This window comes from Esox lucius, chromosome 20, assembly GCF_011004845.1.
Source record: "Esox lucius isolate fEsoLuc1 chromosome 20, fEsoLuc1.pri, whole genome shotgun sequence".
Taxonomy (NCBI): Eukaryota; Metazoa; Chordata; class Actinopteri; order Esociformes; family Esocidae; genus Esox; species Esox lucius.
The window spans coordinates 6,840,927-6,861,108 of record NC_047588.1 but is presented as its reverse complement, the minus strand read 5'-3'; the positions used below and the strand labels follow the sequence as shown (position 1 = coordinate 6,861,108).

At 46.3% G+C, this 20,182-nt stretch overlaps 1 protein-coding gene across 1 annotated transcript in view; it reads left to right on the top strand.

The window, feature by feature from the left end:
• The window catches only part of znf407 (zinc finger protein 407), a 146,163-nt gene that overhangs the window by 115,519 nt on the left and 10,462 nt on the right, over positions 1-20,182 (top strand). The window contains exon 9 of the mRNA XM_034288700.1: positions 458-636. Within this exon, the coding sequence (XP_034144591.1) occupies positions 458-636 (179 nt within the window). The remainder of the gene's footprint in view (positions 1-457; positions 637-20,182) is intronic.

The following is a 20,182-nucleotide window of genomic DNA, read 5'->3' as shown; positions in this document are numbered from 1 at the left end:
GCCATTGCCAGAACACTTGGTTAAAGCAGTGTTTTATACTCTGATTGAGGTAGACACGAATCAGTCGCTGATGTTTTGTTCAACAGTCCTCAAATTGATATCACCACAAACGACTGCAGCGCTAACACTGTCAGACGTGAATTATGTAGCATGTGTGTTCGCACGCATTTTCCGTGACAACAGTAGTGTCACTGGAGGCTTCGAGGGTCTTTTCAAACACAAATACTCCCTGAACACGTCCACTGTGCTTCCCCACAAACAAAATGTTTAAGTTTAACCCAAGTGACTAGTTTCATTAGTACCACAAATATCAGTACTGTTAAGCTTCTTTGGGAAAATCTTCAACGGTTTAGGGATTTTGTAATTGTGGCTTTGTTTCATTTCTACTTGTGTCTTTTTATCTTCTAATTCAATGAACTATTTGTCCTTTGATCTCCTTCGGTACATCTCCCAAAAGATCCAACTGTGCGGAGAACATCCGGAAGCACATCCTGCACACAGGAAAGCACGAGGGAGTGAAAATGTATAACTGCCCCAAGTGTGACTTTGGCACCAACGGCCCCATGGACTTCAGGAACCATCTGAAAGAGCATCACCCCGACATTGAGAACCCGGACCTGGCCTACCTGCATGCAGGTGGGATATTCAACACAAGCAGGCCAGGGAATCAACACACACACAATGTAGATGCATATGTACTCCAAAGCAACTAAAGTTATACACACACACTCATGCACAATAAACACACAAAGGCACTGATTTTCATAGGCTCTCGGTTCTCTAAGAACTCCCCCAACATGTCTCTCACTCTCTCATGGGAGTTGTATCATGGAATCAGTGTGAGTGTGTGTGTTTGTGTGTGTAGAAAGTAGAATGTGTTGGGGTGTTTTTACTGTATTACTTTTATGGTTAGGTATCAAGCTTTGGGTTAGGTATTAAGGTTAAGATTAGGTGTTAGGTTTAGGGCTAGGTATCAAGGTGCGAGCTATTAAGGTTAGTTATTAAGGTTATTTTTTTAAGTGTTAATGTTAGTGTTAGGTATTTAGGTTTATGTTCGGTATAAAGAAAAGGGTTAGGTGTGAAGTTTAACTTCAGGTCTTATAGTTATGGTTAAGTATTACAGTTAGGGTTCTGCATTAAGATTGGGTTCAGTATTATGGCTATGTATTATAGTTAGGGTTCTTCATTAAGGTTGGGTTCAGTATTATGGTTAGGTATTACACTTAGGGTTCTGCATTAAGGTTGGGTTCAGTATTATTGTTAGGTATAACAATTAGGGTTCTGCATTAAGGTTGGGTCAGTATTACAGTTTAAGTATTACAGTTAGGGTTCTGCATAAAATGTTTACTGCTAAAAGTTTGCTTTATTTTATTTGGTAGACAAACAACTTTTTTAAATAAATGCTTTTCATCCCAATATCATCCAATTTGTGATTAAAGCACTGCCTTATCACAGCAAAATCCAGGAAACTGCGGACAGTCAATTTTGAGATACGGATCCTTCCGAAGAACATCCCGAGCAGTTCCGGTTACTATCCCGCTGGCTTGCTCAACAAAGACGTTTAAACCATAATCCCTACGTGCCGGAGTGAACACATTTACGCGTCCTCTACCTTGATTAAGCTCACAGGTGCTTGAGTCTCTAGAGCACAGTGAGGCAAAGCAACCATATTGGATTGTTAAGCCCTCAAACCTGTGCAGTGATGGCTAACTGCAACCTCCTCTACGGGACCCCCAGACAAGGAGGAAACACACCATGGTCTCGCAAGCCACTGACCTCACTGCTCCATTCATCACTTATTTTACAGTAAACCTATAAAGGTTTACAAATGAGCTCTAAACATTTATAACTGCTAACATTATACCTTTTTCTAAAGTGGAAGATCTATGAGCCTTATTAAAGTTACCAACCTATAGGCAAGGGCTGGGATAAATTTATACCTTGTGCCCATATTAATGAGATACACATTTAATTTACTTAATAACGAATACCACTTAAAAAAAGGATTTAATTAATATGAATGGATTCTTCAAAACTACTATTTTTGATTAATTGTCTTCTGTTTCACATTATTATTTTTTTTTTATTGCAACTCGAGAGATGTATCAGCCTCTCTGTCATGCTCCTTCTTCTCTTCAGTCCTCGTTACCATCTTCATCTTCCATTTATATCTCCCTTCTCCTCCTGGTCCTCTTTACTCTTGCTCCAGATGATAAAAAAAGGATCTCTTTTGTATGGTTGGAGTGTTCATGTACCCTTGAAGGCCCCAGATACAATTGAGTGAGAGACTTTACTTCTGGAGCCAAAAGGAAACCTTACATCCTGTTACCACTTTGAACCGTTGGTTCGCCTCAGAAGAGAAAAGCAAGCAGTAGCTAGCCACTGAACTCCAAGCCTCCAAAATGGCACCAAATTGGCGTCTGGTCAAAAACGGTACTCGGGTACAGAGTGAGTCAGACGCCCGCAACGACAGCGTAACATTACTGGGGTGAGGAATATGTGGTCTAAGAGCACGGGGAAAGAGACTCCGCAGCTTCGGTTCTTGATGCGGTGACAGGACGTGTTGGTCTGTCACATCTTAACGTGCTGACTCCTCAACCCCTGACCCTAGTCTGAACTCCTCTGGCTGCTTTCCACCGTACACTGAGACCCTCAGCCCCGTGCTCTCACGCCGGCAGAAGTTGAAAACATGAAGGAAGCCACGTTTCATCCGAGTCGACAATGAGACCGAAGGATAGAGGCAAGGGGGAGAAAACGATTAAGAAGGTAGATGTTGAATTAACCTGCTTGTGATTGCTCTCTGTCAGGATGGCAGCGGAGCTGGCAGCAAGAAGCAAATCGGCTGTGATGGCCCTTCCTGCTGTTTTTCCCTTTGAACGACACAGATCAAACGCAGACTCTTTCTCTCGCTTTCCTTCACCCCCCACCCCGCCCCCACCCCCCCCACCCAGCCCAGTCACGGGCCAATCACGGCCCAGTGTTTGCGATTGATTGACGTGCGGATGTCTGCGCCGCTCTTCTCGCTGCTGTCCCCTCCCCTCTTTTTCCCTCTTTTTTCCCTCTTTATTCAGCGTCATCGCCCTTCAAATTAAAGCCCTTCTCAAGGATCAAAAGACAGGTCCTCTGTAAATGGAGGAGCGAGAGAGATACAGAGAGAGAGACAGAGAGAGACAGAGGAAGAGAATTGGGAATTAAAGCCAGCCAAAGACGATGGTGGAAAATGATGATTAGAATACCAAAAAAAGGATCTACTGTTTATATGGAAGAAGGCTAAAGGAAAATGTTGCTGGTCTTCTTTTATATAAGATGGTGAAGACAATTGTCTTTGTTGTGATATGGACACAGAGGTAGGCCTAGCGAAGTGGCAAGTTTTCCACTAGATTCTACGGTCACAAAGTCAATATTAGCCATACAGTTCAAATGAATTAGATTTTTGTTCTATAGTAGAAGGGATATCTTATATTTGCTCCCCACTTGGGGAGCTCCTTCAAACCAACTCTCCTCCACTCCTACTTTACTTTCATTTTTGGCTGAACAGCTTACAAAAGCTGTTAGATAATGTAAAGATACTGTTAGATACTGTACTTAAACATTTTAACATTTAGGAGTTACATTGTTACTATTCAGTGCTTGTCTTCTCACTTGAAAAGAAATCGAGTGGACAGTGTAGAATTCCAGGGATTTAGCTTGTCCACATCTGCCATTGCTTATTTAAAGAGAGGTGATTGCAGGTCTGAATTAATGTGTTGGAAAATGGTTAATGGTTCAATTGGTTAACAAAAGCCAGTGCAGTATCTGTTGGCCAATAGAAATTCAGCATCTTAGGCTGTGTCTTTTGTAAGCGTTTATGTGTGAAACACTAAGAGTATATTACCTGCTAGCTATCAATGCTAATTCCTAGCTATGGCATTATATTACACACTGCCATAGCCACCCAGGTTGTAGTGCATCATTAACCTTGTCAGAGTTTCTTCATCCCACTGGTTAATTGGAACAAATCTCACCAATTTTCGGACCACGGTTATAATTGCACATCTTAGAGGCATAGCAATCAAATGCCTCATAATTGCGTTTGTCATTTAGAGGCTCAATCCAGCCCTTTTTCAAAGCATTGTTCCTGATTAGCTCTGATTGTGTTTGCCCCTAATAATGCCAGATTGATGCCTGGCATTGAGGGTAGCGAAAGGGGCACTTTTTAAATGATGGTCTTAACACTAAATATGTAAACCACAGGCAACTTTATTTTTATGCTTATTTGTTATCATGTGATGTTGCAAACAAATTAGTTTTTGAATTGCTATTACTTTAGTTGTGTTATGGTTGTTTTTGCCTTCTGCTTCACTCATCTACAGTATCTCTGTCTTTCTCTCTGTTTTTCTCATTCTCCCTTTTCCCATCAGTTTGTCCCTCCCCATTCTTATTTTCACACATACCTTTTTTTTACCTCTTTCTCTTTACCCCTCTCTTACTCTCTCTCTCTCTCTATCATTTTCTCTCTCTCAATTCAATTCAGAATGGCTTCCTCAGCATGAAAAACAAGTTTGCATTGCAAATGTATCTCGAAAAAGAATGGGACATTTTCTCTCTCTGTGTTTGTCTCTTCAGCATCTTATACAATATGCGGGCCCTTGCATGTACCCCTGTTGGGCGACATGGCTTACGCGTTTGTGTAGGTCACGTTTTTTCCCCCCAGAAACGAGGTGTCAGCTCAGTCTCACATGAAATTCTGTGTCGATTTCAAAGTGCAGACGAAGTGCAGACAAAACCAACATCTGTTTCTAAGTAACTGTGGTGACACTTCAGTTGGAAACAGACGTGTTCATTTCGGGGGGGAAAACAATGTCCCTGACGTTGTTCCAACCCAGTGCAGTGAAAAAACAAATGGTTGCTTTAGTGTGGATACAACTGCGCGGTCTAGGGCATATCTTATAGAAACATTTCATTACATGGGTTATTTTACAAGCTCGGATGATTGCTAATGTATTTGAGGCTTGGTGTTGTCCTGGGACAGAGTTTTGTTGCGGCAACACATTTCTTGATAAGAAAAACACGTTCCTCCATGTTTGCTTCCTTTTTGCCTGCCATCGTTCACAGGAACCTTTCATTCACAACCAAAAACAAAATACAAGCAAATTCGTATTAAAACCCATTATGGAATGCCTGGAGGCAATACACTTGCACAAAACCTTACACTCCTCCAACGCGTTTCTACATTTCACACGCAACATCTTCGGGACAGGAAGTCTTCTGCCTTCCCATCTTGTTCACGCTGTACGCTCAGCACGGCCCGGGTGTGTGCACGGGCTTCAAGCCGTTTGCAGTTTTTGGTGTTAATTGGACTGTTCCCCTGTGTTTAACACCTCTGGTTCCCTGCTGGATTTCCCTGGGCCTGTTCCCCCTGGAAACGGATCCCTTTTCAGGCCCTGATTGTTTTTGCACCGTAAGACATGAGATGGAAAGGAGAGTCCTCTCTCCGACAGAGAACAGTTACAAACAGTCAACCATCAGGGGACTCGCCTGTTTGCTTTCGCTTCTCTCTCCTCTGTCTCTCATCATTGTACGTTTTCACCCCCCCCCCCTTGTCTCTCAGTCCCTAGGAGGATATTTGTTTATTTGGATGTTGTTTCCCCCCATTCCCACTCTACACACCGTACCAAAGGCTTGGTTGAGGTACCACGGCGGAGACATGGCGAGTGTCAGCGCACACCCCGGGGGACATGCTGTGAGGTGGTGAGGGGGGATTAGCGTTCGGCCCGGTAAACGGACGAACGTGGGCCGCTCGGCAACACCGGCATTGACTGCATAATGACCCGCTCCGACGAGCGTGAAAACTACCCCCAGACGGAAGCATTTATCAGACGTCAGCCGCAACAAACAGGGCCTTGTCTGTTTCACCCCGCTCCTCTCCGAGAGACATTCTGTCATGCTAGTTAGTGACCGTTCAGGGGGGCAGGCTGACACACATTCAGTTTTTTTTGGTTTTCTATGTACGTAAGAGATACTGTGGAGACAGTGGCTTTTAGTCGGTACCTCTGGTGTCCAACCTAGTCACACCACCACAACAACCAAGCTAAATAATCCACTAAATCCAAGCCACCTGGACTTCCAAGTTCGTTAGCAACAAAACATAAATGGCAGTGCCAAATGCTGAAGTTAATGAATAAGTAGCAATATGTGTTAGCGGTTGTAATTCCCAAAACAGTAACTGTCCCAAATGTTTGTGTATGGTTCAACCCGTCCTTCTATCCTTGATGAGGAACATTAAAAAGCCGTTCGTATTTGTAGCAGTATCCCTGACCTTGGTTCTGAGTGATGATTGGGTGATGAGAGGGTTGCGTTTTGTACCACAGGGGTCACAGGGTGAGGTCAGGCAAGGGTTTGTCTTCTTATGGTGTGTGCGTGGGGATGACAGGGACTCGTCTCAAGCGCACAGACACACACACCCTTCTGTGTGTGCTGTGAGTGAAGGCTGCAGGGGTGCTGCTGAACAGGGCTTCTCTCCCGGCAGGGGAAGCTGGATATGGGACCAGACAGCCCGCCGGCTCCTATAAGATCGTATTCATTATTCAATCCCTCACCCGGCCTCTGTAAAGACAGCACCACAGACAGTGGAGGCCAATACCGCTAGGCCTCTGTCTGCCTGCCAACTGAGATGGACGAGGACAGGGGACGGGAGACGGACGGGGAGACGGAGGGAGACACCCGGGGAGGTTCAGAGACTTAGAGAGAGACGGAGATGGATTGAGAGAGATGGAGAGAGAGAGAGAGATGGAGACGGATATAGAAACAGAGAGAGAAAGACAGAGGTTAAGTGTATGGACATAGAGAGGTGTGTTAGAGGGTGAGGGGCAATGGGGGTGTGAGGGTTGTGTTACAGCGAGAGGAGATGAAATGTTGCTTGTGATTGCGTCTATCTCACACAGGTTGCCCTTTTGGCTTGGTCCACACAGACCTTTACAAGGCCACCATGTTGCTGTCCATCTGGCAGGAATGATTGGAGGGAAACACTTCTATCTTTCCCCTGACTTCTAACCCCTTTCTGTGCTGGGACCCTTGACCCTTAGCTGGAGAGACAGCACCTGAGCCACATTCGGTAGTGAAACACCAGAGTATTTACTTACATCCCAGTGGTGAGGTTTGCCTCACTGTTCTACGCCCTGCATTTCTATGTGAACGATGTTGCGACGCTACATGAGCGGTGAGGACATAAACAGCAATGCCATCCGCCGGCTGGTCTCATCCAGGGTTTTGGATTTGGCATTCCTAATTAACCAACAGGTTAAACTTTCCAACTAACAGGCAATTATCCCCGTTTTTTTTACCCTGGGTCCCATGTTTCCTGTTGTAGTTCCCTTATTAGGCATTTTCCATGCATTATTTCTCTCCTCCAGACATAATTGAATCCCCTGGCTGCTTATGGCTGGGCTAATTTGACCCAGTGTGCAGGGCTGGGTAATCAGAATGTTGCCTATTACACTATCAGACCCCAATTAAGTGACCCCTTATTTCCACATAACGAGCGTCTCTGTTGTTGTATATTTCTTTTTAGTACCCAGTCCTTTGTTTGGGTAATTCTGTAATCGTGATGTTGAAGCAAAAGTAGCAAATCCAAGCTGCCAGTGGCTAATGTGAGTGTTAGGGTTGTTTAGTCTGACACGAGCGGTTGGAGAGACAGGGAGCATGGTCAGGAAATCATACTTGATTGGTGCTGTTGATATTGCCACAGAAAGAGAAAGGGTTTGCCATTGTCTGTGGTTTAAAATGTGTCCTTGTGCCCTTTCTTGAGCGTATAGCAAGTTTCAAAGTCAACTGTCTTTTTTCAAGTGTGATTCATAACCTAAGAATGCAAAATGGAAAGTATATACTAAGCTTACCTGAAGTTCTGTTAGTGTGCTGGGGAGGTCTGGAAAACGAAGCATGCATCAGAGCGTGTATGTTCTGGTGATTCATTCCCGGTATTCATTGTGACTTTTATTGTCGCACAAGGAATGTCGACCGAAGAACTTCATCAGCTGCTCACATGTTATTTATTCTCATTGATATTGTGAATGTCAGTTGTAGCACAGTTTATTTGTATATTGCATTTTTTTATGACAAAAAAAGAATGGCTAATTCACACATTTGTGCTTTCGCTGGCAAGGCCAAAAATATAACTTATTTTCAGGGAAGGGAGACGCTTTCAAGTCTGCTCTTTCATGAGGAAATTACATCAACAAAAGTATGATTCAAATGTAAGGGATGCTAGTACACAGTGTGAAACAGCCATTGTCTTTTGTCATTTAGAGATGCACAAGTAACACTTTCTATGTCCCTCCTTCTCTCTGTCATCCCTCCTTCTCTCTGTCATCCCTCCTTCTCTCTGTCATCCCTCCTTCTCTCTGTCATCCCTCCTTCTCTCTCTCTGTCCCTCTCCCCTTTGTCATCCTTCCTTCTCTCTGTCATCCTTCCTTCTCTCTGTCATCCCTCCTTCTCTCTGTCATCCCTCCTTCTCTCTGTCATCCCTCCTTCTCTCTCTCAGTCCCACTCCTTCTCTCTGTCATCCCTCCTTCTCTTTCTTGGTCCCTCTTCTCTCTCTTTGTCCCTGTCCTCTCTCTGTGTCTTTCCTTATCCCTCTCCTTTTCTCTCCTTCTCTCTCTTTCTTGCTCTCCTTCGGTCCTCTGTAAGTGACTATAGCCGGGTGTAAAAGGAGTCCTTGGAGAACCATAGAAGATATGTGTGCATGTCTGTGTTCGGGGTTAGTATTGTCTCCCCATCGTCTCATCAATGGGTGAGGTAGAGCCACAGGCAGAGAGATTCATCCTCAAAGGGCAAACTAGCAAAAGCCAGAACCTGTGTGGTGAACACACACAAACGCTCAGGCCATGAAATCTTTAATGTCACCTGTGAGAGGAAAGCAGGGGAAAGAGGATGAGGAAAACCAACGTTGGTGTTCCTGTTGCACGCAGGCGATGGGGTTGTTTTGATAGGGATCTAAAGGCTGTGCATCTTTAATAAGGGATTTCAGAGGTTTGCTGGCTTAGAAGGACACACACACATGCACACTCACACACGCGCACACACACAAATGGACATAAACGCGCGCACACATACACAAATAGACATACACATTTTACACTTGATTTTTGTGGCTACTACACTGCATTGTCTGAATGTAGAATGCATCCGTTTTTACGGCAGTACAGCCACAACTTCGTAGATCCTTCCTGGATTTGGGGTGATGAAGAACGTGTGTGTGTGTGTTTCTTTGTCTGTGTGTGTGTGTTTCTTTCTCTGTGTGTGTGTTTCTTTGTCTATGTGTATGGTTCTTTGTTTGTGTGTGTGTTTATTTGTGTGTGCGTGTCTGTTTCCTTGTGGGTGTGTTTGTGTGTGTTTCTTTGTGTGCATGTGTGTGTGGGGGGGGTTGTATACAGATAAGACAGATGACATCACATCAATAGTCCTCCTGTTTAACATACAGTAATGTTCCAACCCAGCAGTGACAGGGGCTCACCACCTAGGACTGGCTACGCCCCCTCTCCCCCTCTGTTTCTCCCCCTCTTGCTCTCCCTCTCAACCTCCCTCTTTCAAGTTTACATTTTAAGGACTGCATTGCCATGGGAAACATTTCTTTACATTTCCAAAGAGAGTGGAAAATAATAAGAAATGAACAAGTAAACATTATACACACAAAACATTTTCAAAAGGATAAAGGCATTTCATATGCATATCATTAACGATCTACCTCGTTGTGACAATGTGCAATTAGTTCAGGTTTGAGAGACATTGTAAAATAAATAAATAGATGTTGATTCTGCTTTTCTCATTGCAGTTGGTCACAAAGCTTGCAGCTGTGATTGTACAATGTGGTGTTTCGCCTAATAAAATATTGGAGTTTACCAGTGTTTTTTTTGTTTGTTTTGTTTTTATTTTATTTTTGAGTCTGAAAGATCTGAGGGAAACCGGTGACTGACGTGATCATATATTAAAGAAACACACACACACACAATTCCCATGGCAATGAGATTAGGAGTGCAGCTCAGCTTCCACCTCATTTCTGAGCAGTGTGCACATGCCTGGGGTAGCCTCTCGTGATCGCAACGCCATGGTCACATTTTGGGTCTGTCACAGTGGTCAGGTATATAACTCTCTCTTTCTTCCCCCTCTCCCTCTCGTACCCTCTCCCTCTGTCTGTCTGCGAATTTGCGGCAACAGGGGAATCGATCTCATTCTGTCAAGGCTAGGCCACAGGCACTTGGGTTTAGCGGATGTCTTGGACACACACACACACACACAAACACACCGCCACAAATACAGGTCTGAGTTCCACCCTTGTGGACTCGCAGTGAAGAATACAGATGTGGTCTCGGGTCCTGATAGCGATCCCCTTCTCTGTCCATGGCTCTATAAATGCTATCTTCACTGAGCTGGTGAATTGATAATACTCTCCTGGACGTTTTATTACAAAGGCCCCGTTTGTAAAAAGGTAATCATTTACTGTTGCTACTATCTCCCCCGGGCCATACTTCTTGTGCTTCACGGAGAAAGTTATCCAGTTGTTCCAGAAGCTCGGCTTTGTGTGCGTGTAGATGTTGATGTTGCTCTTTTTGTTTTCGAAGGCTTCTTTTAGTTTTAAGGGTTTTCGAGCTCCCAAGAGATTTTGGCAATGTGTAGTTTGGCAGAACATTATTGCCTCAACACTTTTGTGAGTGAAAGTGTGTCCTTGTGTGTGTGTACACATGCCTGTGAGTCATTGAAGCACAGGGATGAGAATGACATTGAATGAGTCCTAATGCCTGTGGGTAGGAGAATCCATACACCAGGCAAGCACCACAATCTCATCATTTCAATGATCATATTTATTCATTTACCTCTGGTCCAGCTAAATGCTTTTTCTCCCTCCTGCTCTCTCTCTCTCCCCCTCTGTAATCTGTTTCCGCCGGCAATGTTTGAGCCTGCCAGTCATGCTGATTGACAGCACTCAAGTGGCTTACAAAAAAAAATCAGCTCATTTTTTTTTGTCAGGCATTGCAGTGGTGTTGCTAGGTCTTATCTGGAAACCCAATTTATTGCCTTTTCTCTGAGCAAAAAGGGGTTGCCACTCACCCAGATTGACAGCTCTCAGATTCGGAGGCTGCGGTGCAGGGATTTCCTCTGAGTTGTTATTTTTCCCCCTTTGCTGTTTGGCTGTCGCGTATAAACACACCAATGCGCGCTCGCTCGTCTTTGACCATCTTGGTTTCTTCGGACCTTCACCGGCCATTTGACTGACAGACGTGCCTTCGCCGTCCCCTCTTTGAAATGGGCTGGCGTCACTCTGGAAAGCTCCACTTTGTTTTAGTTGAGGAGATTAGGGTTGAATGTAGCAGATAATGAAAGGTGTAGGCATGTGTCCGCATGGTTGTGTGTGTGCTGTGTGTGTGCAAGTGTGGGCCTGTGTGGGTGTGGGTGGTTGTGTAGGTGTATGTGTGTGTAGGTGGGTGGGTGGGTGTGTGTGTATGTGGGTGTGTGTGTGTTTGTAGGTGTGTGTGTTTGTAGGTGGGTGTGTTTGTAGGTGGGTGGGTGTGTGTGTAGGTGGGTGGGTGTGTGTGTAGGTGGGTGTGTGTGTAGGTGTGTGTGTGTGTGTGTGTGTAGGTGTGTGTGTGTGTTTGTAGGTGGGTGGGTGTGTGTAGGTGGGTGTGTAGGTGTGTGGGTGTAGGTGGGTGTGTGGGTGTGGGTGTAGGTGGGTGTGTGTGTGTGTGTTTCTCTGTTAGTCTTTGTGTCAGCTCCTACTGTGCTTCAAGGAGCATTGGCAGTCACGAGCAAACAGAGGGATAAAGACAAGTGTGTAGGGTTGCACAGCCGGAGGTGGGGGGTCGCCACGACAACACCAGAGTAATCACCAACACACCACAGCCAGCGCCTCCGTCATAGGTAGCTGTTCAGGTCCCAACTAGATGACCAAACTGGAGTTAAACTCTCTGACTTTTTGGGGCTGTTTTGAGGGGACGGTTAATCAATAAGGGTTAGCGTTCTCATTAAGATAATTCCATGTATTTTAGACAGGGACAGGGTTTCACATATTCACAAGTTTGCAGCTCCTGTGTGGTAGCCTAGCAAACACGGTAAAATATGTTACTCGTCCTTACCAATGGAACGTCCGTACTCGTTTGTGCCTACATATGTAGTACATTCTGTCAAACCATATGGTCAAATTTAGATTGGGTCGTGTTATCGATTTGAATTGACCCGTAAGCTGCTCGGCTGTGTCAAAATATGAATTTAGCGGCGGTTATTCTTGGCGAAGGACAGCGTTCCGGCAGGTCCATCGGGCCTGAGGAGAGCCGTGGGGGTTGAGGGTCGCGCGACCGAGCCCGAGTCAGAGCGTCAGTGGGAGGGACACCTGTTCCCCGCCGCCGTCGCCCTCGTCCCAACAGCTGGCCCGGTTCTCGGCACGTCCTCGCTCTCTATGGCATCTCCACCCCCTCCACATCCCAAGACGTCCCGGAAGATGACAGCCCCGCGGAGGAGTGGGCGGCTTCAGCCCAGCTGTTTTCACGTACGGGTGGCGAGCGTGGGTGGGGGGGTGTTGGGGCAAATGACAGCCCGCCAGGGCAGAGTGAATTTCGGCTGATCGCGTTTGTGCGTCTGCGTGGAGAGGAGATTGACACTCGCTGTTCCAATGTGCCACCTTCATGCCGACACGGGTCACTACATCTCCCTAAGGGGAACCGGTCATGTGGCGCCGACCAAATGGCCGTTTCACAGGACAATGAATCGTAAAGAGGTCCATTTTCACAGTCTTGCGGTTGTTTGTTACCAGGGAAAACAATGGGGTTTTGGGCTGTTTTTGGAAACATCTCGGTTTTGTCGATTATTTTATCTTTTAGCAGACGGGTAGAAAATCCAGATATCTTAAGAAATCCCGTACTTCCATGACGATCTCTGCCTCCATTGGTGCTGGAATCAGAGTGGAGCCCTAACCAGAAGTATGGCGCCTCGCCTGGCTGTTCTGCTAGCCGGCAGATGGAGAAGCGCTTCGGTCAGTCAATAGGATTATAAGAGCATCAGGAAGTATTGATGACTGCCGGACAGTGTGGCCGGCGCTGCACTAATTGTTTCTTTTCCAGCCTGTAGGTAAACATGACTGTCACCAGGCCGCGCCGCTCATGAATATTACATCTGTTTTGTTGTGAGAGCAACTGGGAGTTAATAGTCTTTGATTACTGGGCTAGTGTGTGTGTGTGTGTGTGTGTGTGTGTGTGTGAGGGATCATTTATGTAGTCTCAGTTGGTATTTTATGGTCATATCTGGGTTTTATTTTACTGGAGTATAAAGAATACATTTCCCAACATTCCTATTCAACTCTACTGGTACATAGTTGCCCGGGGTCCAACACTCATACATTCATCGCTTCTATGTTACCCCTATCAATATCACACACACACACAGACACACACACACACACAGACACACACACACACACACACACACACACACACAGACACACACACACACACAGACACACACACACACACACAGACACACACACACACACACACACACACAGACACACACACACACACACACACAGATAGATGCATGGAAAAGGAATCCTTCCGCAATACAGAGGGTTATTCCTTCCTGCTGATCCTCTCTGCAACGCAGCCATTCTCATTGTTATGTGGTAAATATATGTTGGGCAATGTGTGCGTGCGTGTGTGTGTGTGTGTGTGTGAAGTCCTATCTGTGTGTGCAGCCAGCGTCGCCTGTATGTGGATTTAGCCCGCGTGTTTGTTTATTGCGGAGAGCAGCGGGTTTGTTTGTGCCTGGCTGTCAAAGGGTCCGGCCTGGTGTGATGAAAGACACTTAGACCTTCCCATCCATTTCCCATTTGCGCCAATCAATTATTCAACAGGACAGCCAATTAAAAATGAGGGAGAGCGGTCAGGGCCTCGCCCTCCGAAGGCCGCCACTAGACAACTCTCTCCGTGAATAATTGGTGCAATTAATTTAGCATTGAGCAATACAGGGGTACTCATATACCACTGAGCTGCTCAACATAGTGATACTTACACACATACAGTCAGTCAACACAAACATTGCACACACGCACGCACGCAAACATCACACACACGCACCAATATCACACAAGCACGCACGCAAACATCACACACACGCACCAATATCACACACGCACGCACGCAAACATCACACACACGCACCAATATCACACACACACGCATGCAAACATCACACATACGCACCAACATCACACACACACACACACCAACATCATACACACACACGCAAACATCACACACACATACCAACATCACATACACACAATCATTAAACATAACACACACAAACCTCACACACACACACAAACAACAGACATATACAAACGTCAGACACACACAAACTTCTCACGCACACAAACATCAGACACACACTACACTACATCACTATGTACATTGCAGTATATCACGGAGGTACGTCTATATACCCACACACACCCATTCATTCATGTTACTTAAATAAAAGTGGACGTGTTATTGTGAGGCCACACAAACCCAATTAGCATGGCATTTTTGGTGAAAATGCTGTGTATCTCTTGATTCTCTGAGGACAATGATTTGGCTCCACCCTGAATCACACTTCACGAGGCCTAACGTTTGTCCATGTGCCTGTTAATCCCTGCGAGGGTGTAGTTGCCAACGGGCGATTAGAGATGAAGCCCCTCATTCATTTGTACACATGCTCTACGAAGGCGCTCCGTTCCCAACCAGCACATTGACTACCTCCGTTCCAGTCTGTAACCGCTGGCCGTGCGGATGGGTGTCATCGTGAATTTCTGCCTCGTACTTTGCTTCTCCCTTATCTACAGTGACGCTTCATTTGCCGCTGCCCTCGCAAGATGGGGCCTGTGAGGATAATGACACCTACACAAACACTCTGTAACACGCGTGCGCATGCGCGCTCGCACGCACGTTTGTGTGTCTGCCAGTACTACGAATGCTCGCACGGAGGAGTCGGTGACAGCTAAATTCCTCCGCAGCTTAGATGTATTCCATCACAACAGAGTCATTGTGATGGCCCGCCCCCCCCCCCTTTATTGATCAATCTCTCTAACCCCCGCCCCCCCTCCTCCTTTGATAGCCTGATTGACAGTGGAGTAATTTCTCTGTCAGCGATGAATGACGGATGATAATGGGTAGACGTTCCAGCGTGGCATTACAACACAAAATAATTTCCAATTTACCGCTCATCAAAAGTACCCTCACTAAAAGAGAGAGAAAGAGACGGATGGACGAGGGGGGGGGTTAGAGAAGAGAGCGGGAAGAGAATGGAGGGGGGGGGGCACAACAGTGGGATTTATCGCTTCAATTACTGATATTTCACATTTAGTTTAAAGCGACATGTTTTTGTAATGTGACAGGCTTCACTGGATTTGAAAACCTCTTCAGACCTCTCCAGTCTCGGCTCTGCAGATAATGACGAGGGGGTGGTGGGGGTTGAGAGTGATAGCTGTGAATCCAGAGCCTCTTCAGATTGCTCTGTCTGTCTGTGGAAGGGGTTAGGGAGATCAGGCCAGCTGTGTGTTGCTGCCATGTAGTGGGGGGGGGGGGCGGTAGAGGAGTACACAACTACAGTGTGGCCCTTTCCCTACCCGAACCCAACCTGGCTCCACCTCGGTAAATAGCCACCTTTAGCGGGCACAATATCATGACCTGTAACCCTTAACCCCTTTATTCCGACCCCCCTCCCTCCCGCTCCACTGCCTTCTCCCCCGCCCGCGGTCCTCTCAGAAATCGTTATTAGCGCTGCACGGTCCACAGGCGAGTCCTCGCCGTCGCCTCCTCTCAGTACGGCGGCACCGGCCGTCACCGTCATCTGCCCTGCGCGTCGCCGACGGGAGCGCTCAGTCTGGAGAGCTTCCCAGAGCGAGAGGAGAAACACCACCTGTTCTGGAGCACGGGGAGTCGTCTCAGGGGCCGCATTGGGGAGACGCCAGCAGGACGTCGCTCTCGGGGAGCGAGCACCGCGCCTCCAAGTAGGCCGCCGCGGATACGCCAGCGTGTCACTCCGCGGGCACGTCACCCAGCGGCAGGCGCTGTTCTGTTGAACATGCCGTGTAGGATGAGAGTCAGTGACACCATATGCTCCCTCATCTCATCGATGTGGCTTTTTATCACCTCGGCTCCAGTTAAACGATATCCAGCAACATGCATCACCACTGCGCCTGCCATTTAGCTAAACACTCGCATACATTCAGGGGGAAAAGAAGATATATACGAAGAGTGATGAATATATTTTCCTAGAGAGGCGGGATGTTTTTTTTTTTTTACTCACCCGCGTACAAACGTGTCTAGTTTTTTGGGGTCCGGGGACCGTGACACTTCATCCGTCCTCGCCATTAGAATCCCTGAATCCGAACTTACGGTATTCAATCATTTTGATTAAAAGCCCGGATCTCCAACAGGACCGTCGGGTTTGGAGAGACCCCAGCAGCCAAACACGTTTGAGAATTCATATATTTTCATAAACTTTTAACAATGTCAATGAGACACGTCTTCAATCTTTGGTCCGCGCGACGGCGGGGCATTCAATCTTTCTTTAGCTTTTCGACGGAAAATTTGAATACGAGCACGGTGTTATTAATGTGACGGTTGCTACGGAGGGCTTCACGGGGGATTCGCACAGGGGGTTTTATTAGTTTTGAAGGAAAAGGAGCGAATGGGAGGAATCAAGCAGGCAAGGCAGAAAGCAACGCTCGGCTAGGTCAAACACTTGGGCCTGTTTGGACCAATATGTTAAGATTCTAATTTGGCATGCCCAATTAACACCACTAACAAACCAAGAGGATTTACTGGCACAGCACATTCTCCATCAGCTGGAGTTTTCAATGTTGGGCAAGTTAGGAATGGGGTTTATATTTTGGTTTCGATTACTGTGTGTGGGGCGGTCTCACTTACAGACACAGTCTTCTTTGTGCTTGATTACTGTGTGTGGGGCGGTCTCACTTACAGACACAGTCTTCTTTGTGCTTGATTACTGTGTGTGGAGCGGTCTCACTTACAGACACAGTCTTCTTTGTGCTTGATTACTGTGTGTGGAGCGGTCTCACTTACAGACACAGTCTTCTTTGTGCTTGATTACTGTGTGTGGGGCGGTCTCACAGACACAGTCTTCTTTGTGCTTGATTACTGTGTGTGGAGCGGTCTCACTTACAGACACAGTCTTCTTTGTGCTTGATTACTGTGTGTGGGGCGGTCTCACTTACAGACACAGTCTTCTTTGTGCTTGATTACTGTGTGTGGGGCGGTCTCACAGACACAGTCTTCTTTGTGCTTTATTACTGTCAATATGTTCCTCAGTGTTTTCTTTCATATTGGTTCATCTGTTTAAGGCAAACTGTTGCTTGCATTTCTAAACCAATGTTGAGTCTTACAGTGTGAGTTTTATTTAGGTGTGTTATAAACTAGCTAACAAAATGAGTTTTTACATGGGAAGTTCTGCTCTCTGAAGAGCCTAATTGAAGCCAGGAATTTTGGATCTGAAACAGACATAGTGAATTATAGATCATAAATCATACAGTATTTGGAGTGGTATAGATCATGGATCATACAGTATTTGGAGTACTAAAGATCATGGATCATACAGTATTTGGAGTGGTATAGATCATGGATCATACAGTATTTGGAGTACTAAATATCATGGATCATACAGTATTTGGAGTACTAAAGATCATGGATCATACAGTATTTGGAGTGGTATAGATCATGGATCATACAGTATTTGGAGTACTAAATATCATGGATCATACAGTATTTGGAGTGGTATAGATCATAAATCATACAGTATTTGGAGTGGTATAGATCATGGATCATACAGTATTTGGAGTGGTATAGATCATGGATCATACAGTATTTGGAGTGGTATAGATCATGGATCATACAGTATTTGGAGTACTAAATATCATGGATCATACAGTATTTGGAGTGGTATAGATCATAAATCATACAGTATTTGGAGTGGTATAGATCATGGATCATACAGTATTTGGAGTGGTATAGATCATGGAAGTATTTGGAGTGGTATAGATCATGGAACATACAGTATTTGGAGTGGTAGAGTTAGAACAGTTGAGTTGTTTGCCTGATTGTGAAAACTACTTCTTGTCTTACACCAAACAATTTGCCAGTGCCAACTATAGATACATTTCTACGTCCAGAGTGAACACAAGACGTTACAGGATCCGTAGCGATTGGTTAAGGTAGTGCTGGAGTATGTGCATCCTCAAAAGGTGTCTTCTTCCCTATGTAGTACACTCCTTTTGACCAGAGCACTATAGTCCAGATTGGCCCTGGTCGAAAAGAAGTGCACTTCAAATGTATGTAGGAAGGGGAAAAGGTCTCTCGTCATTGGTGTCGTCGGAGGGACCACAGAGGTGCCTCGGAAATGGACCTGCCTCCTCCTCAAATGGCATCATGACACGTGTCCAGTTTCTCATTAAGCTGGCGGCCATTTCATCTCTTTTCACTCTGCTGTTATGGATACCCATGTGCCAGTAGTCATACCAGGTCAGGGATTACGCAAACATTATGGTGTGTGTGTGTGTGTGTGTGTGTGCTGTCTTCCAATCAGCAACGTCTCTTCCCCTAGAATCAGGTCTGACCGCAGGACGGAGTGATCCACTACCTCCCACCCCAAAGGGGGGCAGTAACTCGCCATGTGACAAATCGACACCCCCCGGCCCCTTTCGGGGATGTGAGGCGTTGTGGAGGTGGATAAATGAGTCGGTGTGTGTTGAGGTGTCTCGGTAGATAGAGAGAGAGAGTGTTAGAGGAGAATGGGCGAGGGAGGGGACAGGGGCCCGTTTGTAACCGGGACGGTCTGTCATAGCGCCGGCCCAAAACAGGCTATGACTCAGACGGATGTTGATAATAGGACCACCCCCTCCCCCCACCCCACGCACAAGGCGGAGGCAGCGCACGCGTGCAAATACGCCGATGGAGTCACGCGCCATCGGGCGCCTCTAGGAAACCTACCTTTCAGAAGGAGGGGAGGGAGAGAAACCGTCGTTCGCTATCTTTCAGAGAGATACTGAAAATATGAAATGAAAATAAAAATGTGTTAGGCTACACGGTGAAAATGGTTCTGCTGGAAGGAAAACAGGAATTATTGGAGATGTCTTCAAGCACGTACGGATAATCGGTCTCCTTTTTATTTACCAGATAAACATCAGTAATTGTTGGTTAACGTATTAGTTGGATGGAAGCGTGTGGCCCGTTTTCCTTAGAACAGGGTTTATTTGGTGTTCTCTCTGCATTCTAATGCTTCCGTTTATTCAGTGTTTCCTCCTTTCTGCCATGGCTCACCTCTGAGGGTTGTGTGAATGAACGACGTGTTCTGGTGTCACACACTCTCCGTCGTTCCAACCAGAAATTATTTATCGAATCGCTGTGTGTATTCCCGCTCTGTCAGCGGTCCACTCTCTCCCCCCCCCCCCCCCTCCCTCTTTCTCTAGCTCTTCACCTTTCAGTCCTTCCCTTCCTCTCTCAATCCCTCTCTCCCTCCACCCTGGTTGTCTCTCCATCTCTCTCTCTGTCTTTCTCCCTCTCTCTGTCTCGGCCAGAGGTAAACATATTTTGCAGAAAAGCTGACGGAGGGCTTGTTTTAACAACCCCAAGGTCAGAGAGTCAAAGCCTGCGCTCGTCACGCCGTCCCGGCCACGGTGGGGCTGTCTGTGCCTCCGCCGACACTGTGGCATCTTCACAGCGGATTTATCCTTCAGACCTTCAATAATTCAATAAGGCCTCCTCTCTCCTCCCCTGCTCTTCGCTCCTCTTCTTCCCGACTCCCCTCCTGGTCTCCGGCTCGCAGTGTCGTAAACTACAGACAGGGCGTGATGCCACCAGGCCTCAAACCGAGCCTCCCGTTTCCTAGTAAAGTCTGTCACCCGACATTTACGTGTGTTAAAGACCAGCTTCTGGATTGTTCTTACACGTAGTAATCGTCTTTTTATTCCCCATGCTACTGAAACCTGTCACCAAACTTTCTAGCCGTGGATATGAGCGGGTTTGCGTGCATTCGTTTGTGCTTGTGTGCCCATATGTCTTGAACCACCTGGTGTTTTCCTCAACTGGTTTTGACTGAAGTGATGGACATTGCCCCCCCGCATGGCTCAAGCCCCCCTGCTTTTGTGTCATTGATTGGATCT